The sequence below is a fragment of the Sardina pilchardus genome, chromosome 10 (genome assembly GCF_963854185.1).
Source record: "Sardina pilchardus chromosome 10, fSarPil1.1, whole genome shotgun sequence".
Taxonomy (NCBI): Eukaryota; Metazoa; Chordata; class Actinopteri; order Clupeiformes; family Clupeidae; genus Sardina; species Sardina pilchardus.
The window spans coordinates 21,850,462-21,858,916 of NC_085003.1; the positions used below are offsets into that span (position 1 = coordinate 21,850,462).

Below are 8,455 nucleotides of genomic sequence, written 5' to 3' on the forward strand. Positions count from 1 at the left end.
GTGTTTTGGTTGTATAGTCAAATTGGATCATTTGAGTTCAGCATTTGTTGATATGAGGTAGGCCAGTAGAATTACTTTGCTAAGCTATTCATTAGTTGCCTGACCAGCCAGACCCATATCAAGATACCCCGTTAGTGGCGTAGATTTAGGCTAATTCATTAGGCCTGCATGTGACAAATCAGTAATTATATGGCCAGCACAAATACAATTACAATATATAGTCTTAATAACAGTGGGCTTTTAGTACACTATAAATTAAAAACATAATGATGAGAATAATTAGCCTATTTCGTCACCTTACCAGAGACACTTATTAAGGACTTTGACCTTACCTCGTCAAACCACCATCCAACTCGTTTTTACAGCTTTAGTTTTAGCCATGTGGATTGTTAATTTCACACAGGCAATATTAACCGGTTGTACTTCATCGTGATGTCAACTACCTTGTTCAATTAAAGGTAAACTTTGTTTATTTGCATGAATCACACTGCCGTCAAATTCAGTCAAACTCAATTACCCACATCGCCCACTGCATGGTGGCAAGCAGAACTATACTACCCAGATTGCACCAGGGCATATTTATCAGCATCTGGTCACGTGAAAAGTCATATGACAGTCTTGCAGCCTTGACAGTAGAGTCGTTTACTGTTAGGCTACCGGAGTTAACTTAGTCAACAAATTATGTGTATCATGTATCTTAGATTAGATAGCCTAATGCAGAAGCAGAAGCGACACACACAACCTTGGCAAAACTGGAAGTTACTATGAAGTAGACCGCAACAGATTTACAAAGAGACTAGACAAAGACGCTATTCGAGAGAGATTTGCGGAACCTTGGCTGCTGCTGTAGGCTAGAGCTAGAGCCTACGTATGCGATTTCACTGAGGAGGGATAGGGGATTCTCTGGTCACAACATGGGTCGCCCGTTGGTGCTTGACTTGTTGGCTGCCTGCCTGTGTTTGACAGTTCAATGCGTGGGATCCTCACGGCCTAACTTGATCCTGCTGTTTGCGGATGACCTGGGCTTTGGGGATCTGGGCAGCTACGGGCACCCGAGTTCTCTGACGCCACACCTGGATAAACTGGCGGCTCAAGGTCTACGATTTACGGACTTTTATGTGACCAGTCCCGTCTGCAGCCCGTCCAGGTAACTGCGTCTTATTTAACTCTGAATCGATACCTTCTCTAAGTTGAAACTCTCATTCATCATCATCAATAGCGTATTTAAGCAATGATCGGTAGCATATGGGAATGTCAATGTATGATTTTTCCAAACCCTCTGTAGAAATGAGTTCATCTAATCCAATTTATTTATCCATTATTCCTTTTTTGTCATGTAGGGCATCGATTCTGACTGGGCGCTATCAGACACGCTCAGGGATCTATCCTGGTGTACTGTACCCCGGTTCCAAAGGAGGTCTCCCCCTAAATGAGACCACCATCGCCGAGGTGCTGAAGCCCCTGGGCTACAACACCGCCATGATTGGCAAGTGGCATCTGGGCGTGGGCCCCAATGGGACCTACCTGCCCACACGCCAGGGCTTCGACTCCTACCTGGGCATCCCTTACTCGCACGACATGGTAAGGCCATCTGATATACTAGTAGATACTCTAGTGTAAGTGTATAAGTAGTATATACTGAACATCACCCATTTAAATCTGCAGGACATGGGCTTGTTGAAAACAGACTACATGGTCTACTGCTATTGCAAGCTATTGTTTCATTAGTTTAGTTCTCTCGCTCAATGGAGTAATTTTTTTGCGATCATTCAATGCATTAAATAAATGTTTTGCATTTCAGTTCCATTTTAATTTCAGTCCTCTTTCCTCTTTCTCTCTCTCTGCAGGGTCCCTGTAGCAACCTGACGTGTTTCCCTCCTGATGTCAAGTGTTTTGGCTTCTGTGACCGTGGCGTGGTGACGGTTCCTGTGATGCACAATGAAGTCATCGTACAGCAACCAGCAGACTTCCTGCACCTGGAGACGGCCTACAGCAAGTTCGCCACAAATTTCATCAGGAGATCGGCAATGAAGAATGAGCCATTTTTCCTCTATTACCCCTCTCATGTGAGCATTCCTCACCCTGTTGTCCCTCACTCTCTCATTCATCACTCTCTCATTCATCACTCTCTCATTCCTCACTCTCTCATTCATCACTCTCTCATTCCTCACTCTCTCATTCATCACCCTCTCATTCATCACACTCTCATTCATCACTCTCTCATTTCTCAATCTTTCATTCCTCACCCTCTCAGTCGTTCCTCACTCTCTCATTCCTCACTCTCTCATTCCTCACTCTCTCATTCATCACTCTCTCATTTCTTATTCTCTCATTCCTCTCCCTGTTGTCCCTCACTCTCTCATTTATCACTCTCTCATTCCTCACTCTCTCATTCCTCACCATGCCATAGAGGCTTTGCGATATTTGTGTATCCTGCGTTGTGTTGAACCACATGGCTCAGTCCTGCACTCGTCTGGACATGAGCCCACACACAGTAGCCACACCTCAGATCTATAGCAATCAAGCTAACAAGCTCAGGCTGCTAGCTCTCTCACTCGCATGACTCAATTCACACCAAAGATTCCCATCAACTCATTTTTGTTCCTTTTCTCTCTTCCTTCGTGTCCATCTCTCTCTCTTTCTCTCTCCTTCTCTCTTCTTCTCTCTCCCCCACCCCTCTCCCTCTCTCCCTCTCTCCCTCTGGCTGGATGCAGCACACCCACTACCCCCAGTACGCAGGCGAGACGGCAGCTGGGAAATCTGGGAGAGGTCCGTTTGGTGATGCCCTGCTGGAGCTGGACTCCACCGTGGGTCACATCGTACACACACTCACAGAGGCAGGCGTCATCAACAACACACTCATCTTCTTCACCGCAGACAATGGGTATGCACGTGTGTGTGTGTGTGTGTGTGTGTGTGTGTCTGTGTGTGTCTGTGTGTGTGTGTGTGTGTGTGTGTGTGTGCGTGTGCGTGTGCGTGTGCGTGTGCGTGTGCGTGTGCGTGTGCGTGTGCGTGTGCGTGTGCGCGTGCGCGTGCGCGCGCGCGTGTGTGTGCGTGTGCATGTGCATGTGTGTGTGTGGGAGAGAGAGAGAGAGAGACTTATCAAATACGCTTTGGGTCTTCATCACAGACATGTATGTGTGTGTGAGAGAGCAAGCGAGAGAGAGGAAGAAGTGTCCTCAACAGGAATTATCCTCTTCACAATAGACAAGGATATTAGAGTAACAGTACAACAACAGGAGGGAAGGTCACTGCCATGGTAGTAAATAATGAATAATGGCCTTGGATTAGTCCTCGCCTCTCTGGACCAAAGTTCATGTTATCTGACCAACTTGGGAAACAAGCCCAACCTGTATCAGGTTTTTATACTTTTATTCTTTTTATAGACTATTAAATCCACTCATCACTGATTTACTGTATGATGTTTGGAGCTGAAGATGGAAAACACCATTCTGAAATATAATCTTTTAGACAGATAGATAAAAACTCAAAGCAACACTAAAGCACTTTTCCTCTGTTGCACACGCTATTTGTTTATCCAGCAAATAACAGACAAGGTAGAATATGTTGCATGATTTTATGAAAGTATGATGTATTGCGACATCGAAGCAAGTCAAATTTGACGCAAGTCTCATTTCATTGAACTACAGATACACTACTCACCTCGTAAAGTTACATAGTGCGGTTATAGCCAATAGAGGGCCGCGTAGTGATAGCAGAAGTGCCTTTCACCCTGTTAGGAGTTGATGAACCGCTGAAATGATTTTGGAAACATTATTTTAAGGTACGAAAAACTCTTGTGTTGCTTTAACTGTCCACCAAATTTACATACAATGGAAATTCATCTTTGGCAGTCAGAAAACACAGACAACATAGATTAAGTTGTATACTGTAAATACTGTACATAAAATATAAACTAAGTGGTTTTAAAAAAGCATGAATTATGAAATGCTAGTGCAGTTCTCACTACTGATCATCCTCAGCACCGTCCTGGCTGGGTGAAGCATGCGTGAGGAGAGAGGGGAGTTATTGTAGTTTGCCGTGGTTCAGGATGGGCACAGCAGAGTGAACAAATTACTTCTTGTACCCATTTTTCCTGGTCATTGGCACCATCAATCTTCTGCCAGATGGCAATAGCTGCAAAGATGGATGGTGGTGGTGGTGTGTGTGTGTGGGGGGGGGGTCATTGAAGACCTGGATGGCCTTTTGTGTAATGGAGTGGCTATAGAAGGTGTGGAGTTGTAGCTGTTTTTCTCCAGTGGTTTTGCTGGCTTGATTTACCTCCTGAGCCAGCTTGTTCCTCGTGTTTGAGGGCGTTTTCAGGCCGACAGAGAACCGTGCCGGTTCCAGTTCCCACATGTAATCTCGAACTGGCTGACGTGTTCACGGCAAAAATCACAGCGTTCAGGAACCGAAAAGTTGGTTCCCGATGCGAACCAAGAAGCGAACCGTGAAGACAAGGCACATGTCAGCAGGTTCATCCGGGTCATACGCGGCAAAATAAACAAAGAAAACATGTGTGCTTGCTGTGACAGCTTCCTTGCTGTGACATCCGCTTTCGTATGGCCGTCTTGTGGCAATTCAACACCCCCTGTCGATGACGCATCATGGGTTCACTTAAATAGTGTGAACGCGGGCCATTCACCTGTAAGCACTTTGGTTGAAAACACCCTGAGAGGTTCTCAAACCAGGAGGTGATGTTGAAGTTGAGGACAGTGAGTGACCTGTACACCATGGTCAGGGTGTGCTTGCTTGCATGCAATTTTCCAAGGAGGGAGAGACACTGTCTTGCCTTTTTATAAATGTAGTCTGTATTCAGTTGGAATGTGAGATCTTCATCTATAATTGTCCCAAGGTATTTAAAGTTAGTAACCTGTTCCACTTCCTTCTCTTCATGTTGATGGGCATGAAGTTAGTACCTCTATTGCCTGCTCCCGTCTTTCCTCCAAAGCACAGTTCCTTGGTCTTGCTGACATTCAAGTCAAGATAACTGTCAAACCAGGTGACAAGATGGTTGTTGTGATGAAAGTAGTTAGACCCAGGGGTGGGTGGGTACTACTACTCATGCTAAGTAGACTAAGAGTGCTTTTATCCACCAGTAATGTCACCTTACTGCATCTCCAGTGAACAAGGTCGACTAAACCTTGAATTATATTTGTTTGTGTGTCTGTCTGTCTGTTGATATGTCTGTCTGTGTGCGTGTGCGTGTGCGTGCGTGTGTGTGTGGATAGCATGAACTTTGGTCCAGAGAGGCGAGGACTAATGCTAGGCCATTAAGTGACCTTCCCTCCTGTTATTGTACTGTTACTCTAATATCCTTTTCTTGTTCCTTGTGTGTGTGTGTGTGTGTGTGTGTGTGTGTGTGTGTGTGTGTGTGTGTGTGTGTGTGTGTGTGTGTGTGTGTGTGTGTGTGTGTGTGTGTGTGTGTGTGTGTGTGTGTGTGTGTGTGTGTGTGTGTGTGTGTGCGCGCAGGCCAGAGTTAATGCGTAGGTCTCGTGGCGGTAACGCTGGTCTGATGAAGTGTGGCAAAGGCACCACATATGAGGGGGGCATGAGAGAGCCGGCCATGGCCTACTGGCCTGGACACATCAAACCAGGTGAGTCTCACACACACACACACACACACATACTGTACATACACACACACACACACACATACACATACTGTACACTCAGACATAGATACAGTACATGCACACACACACACACACACACACTCATACATGCATACATGCACACACAAACACTGATACTGTACATACATGCACACATCAGTAGTACATACACAGTAGGAGCAACGGAAGAGAAAGGTTGAACAGAAGAGTTAATGAGGTGACCTTTGAACTCCCTACACAGACGACAGAAGGAGCAGTGATTCCAATCAGTGTCTCTGTCTTCTGTGTCTCCCTATGCTGTGTTTTGGTTGTTTATAGAACCATGTGACGGAAATGAGTGGAACAGGAAGTCCTCGCTGCCATTCAGTGCCTTGTCTGAGTTAGCATGCAGGCTGTGGTCCTCTGTCTTGGCCACAGCTATAATGGGACCAAACCCACATGAGTAGCGTTTATATCCTCAATCCCAACCGTTTTAGAATCTTTTGCAACAACATGTCACTGGGTTCAGGATGTAGCAGCTCATCTAGCACTCTCATGTTTGATCTGGACTGGGCTTTATGTGAGGCACAGTGTCCTTAGTGGTCACCTGGACTGGGCTTTATGCCCTCAGTGGTCACTCTGTTGCTGTGCTGACTGCATGTTGTTCCTCATCCACCCTGTAGGGGTCACTCATGAGCTGGCCAGCTCTCTGGACATCCTGCCCACCTTCGCGGCACTGGCTGGGGCTCCCCTCCCCAAAGTGGCCCTGGATGGGTTCGACATGAGAAGTATCTTGTTCCACAAGGGCCCAGTAGGTGGCACTCTTTCACTGATGCCTGTGTGTGTGTGTGTGTCCATGTGCTTGTGATGGTGATGGTGATGGTGATGGTGATGGTGATGGTGATGGTGATGGTGATGGTGTGTGTGTGTCTGTGATGTGCATGTATGATGATGATGATGATGATTATCGTGTGTGTGTTTGTGTTTGTGCAGAGCCAGAGGAAGGCCATGTTCTACTACCCTGTGGACCCCAGTGAGAAGTACGGCGTGTTTGCTGTGAGGATGGGCAAGTACAAAGCCCATTATTACACCAGAGGTGAGGCACACACACACACACACACACACACACAGACACACACACAGGGAAACTATTTAAAGTTATTGAAATCATCGAAATTGAAGTCATCTTGAAATGTTCTACATATTTTTAGTTTATTTTTGGTGTACAGGTCTTTTAATTTGGAATCATGTATTGTCAAAGTGAAATGGCGTGGGCTACAGGATATACTGAGTTTACATTCCCAGGACTGAATGAAGTCAACCAATCAAAGTATACGGTAGCATTGACCAAAGAAAATATTGTTGGATAGTCTGACGCCAGTTCCAACAGGGGATATGCATGTACAGTATCTGATATCTGATATGATAGTATCTAGCAGTGTTGTGTGCAATATGCACCTATCCTTTCTCATCCATCCATCCATCCATCCATCCATCCATCCTTTCATCCATCCATCCATCCTCTCAGTTGTCCTCTCCTCTCTTGTTGCCAGGGGCAGGACACAGTGAATCCACCCCAGACCAGGACTGCCACATCACGGCCTTCTTGAAGCAGCACGACCCGCCGCTGCTCTTCGACCTTGAGTCTGACCCCTCTGAGAACTACAGGCTTCCGCCGGACGACCCGGAGGTGGTGGGCCTGCTGCAGCAGATGCAGCAGCTCAGGGACGACTTTCAGGCCAGCATGGTGTTCGGGGAGAGTCAGGTAGACCGGGGGACGGACCCTGCTTTGGAGCCCTGCTGCAACCCCGCCTGCACCCCCAAACCAGACTGCTGCCGCTGCTGAGGGAGGGGGAAGGGGGAGGGGGAGGGGGGCTGAAGAGAAGAGTATGGAGTGATAGAGAAGAGAGCTGGAGGAAGAGGAGAATGGAGGACTTTCTGATTCAAGACTGTAAATGATAATCATCAGAACAAAAGCAGGACATAATCAATCACACACACATACTGGGCATGCCACATACACTCACATACACCCACAGCATCAATCCTAAAGAATGTGTCACACTGCCCTTGTATGGCCAGCTGTGTGTCTGCAGTCATAGTGATGGGACTAATATGAACCATGAGGTTTAAGCCACAGTAACAGGACTGGCATGAACTATAAGGAAGTTTAAACTGCATTGACGGGACTGACATGAACTATGGGTTGATTTAAACTACAATGACAGGACTGACATGAACCATGAGGTTTAAAATACAGTGAATGGACTGACATGAACTATGAGTTTTAAACCTCAGTGACAGGACTGACATTAACTGTGATGTTTAAATGGGTGCGACATGACTGACATGAGGTTTACTGTAAGTCACAGGAATGACATGATTTATGAGGTTTAAACCGCAGTGACAGGACTGACATGATGTGTGAAGATGCATAAACCTCACAGCTGCAACTGCCACTGATCACCACATCAACTGGATGTGTGAGGAAGAATAAGGGAAGCCCATCCAAAATACTGCACTGTGTTGTACTGCACATGACGTTTGACATGCAGTCAGGCCATTCACCTCATTGTTGACATGAATGTATCTGGCGATGGGTAAAGGGAAATGACAACCTGTGGCAGTCACAGGAGATTGGGCAATACTCACCCATCACAGAGACCCTTGGGCAACTCAAAGAGGGTGCTAAGGGAAGAGATAACTCCGTGCTCATAGAGGGTCTTAGTAGATGCCACAATTTGTCTGTGGACAAGATATTAAAGATCATCAAAGAGGTTGTCTAAGCCTTGCGGGTAGTTAGCCAGTTCCCCTCTAGGATTCTATTCAAACATCAGCCTCGGGTGGCCCCTTGTGGACTT

General features: G+C 46.4%; 1 protein-coding gene across 1 annotated transcript; it reads left to right on the top strand.

Annotated features, from left to right (window-relative positions):
* Positions 1–626: 626 nt before the first annotated feature.
* Positions 627–7,440, top strand: arsa (arylsulfatase A). The gene is made up of 8 exons (XM_062547103.1): positions 627–1,147; positions 1,341–1,581; positions 1,848–2,066; positions 2,715–2,884; positions 5,473–5,597; positions 6,278–6,405; positions 6,588–6,690; positions 7,148–7,440. The coding sequence occupies exons 1-8, from the start codon at positions 915–917 to the stop codon at positions 7,438–7,440; spliced, it is 1,512 nt and encodes a 503-aa protein (XP_062403087.1). The 5' UTR covers positions 627–914.
* The last annotated feature ends 1,015 nt before the right edge of the window (positions 7,441–8,455 follow it).

Coding starts and splice junctions, on each gene's coding strand:
- arsa (XM_062547103.1), top strand. CDS start 915: ATGGGTCGCCCGTTGGTGCTTGACTTGTTGGCTGCCTGCCTGTGTTTG. Junction 2,067..2,714: donor TCCTCTATTACCCCTCTCAT/GTGAGCATTCCT, acceptor GGCTGGATGCAG/CACACCCACTACCCCCAGTA. Junction 5,598..6,277: donor GCCTGGACACATCAAACCAG/GTGAGTCTCACA, acceptor TCCACCCTGTAG/GGGTCACTCATGAGCTGGCC.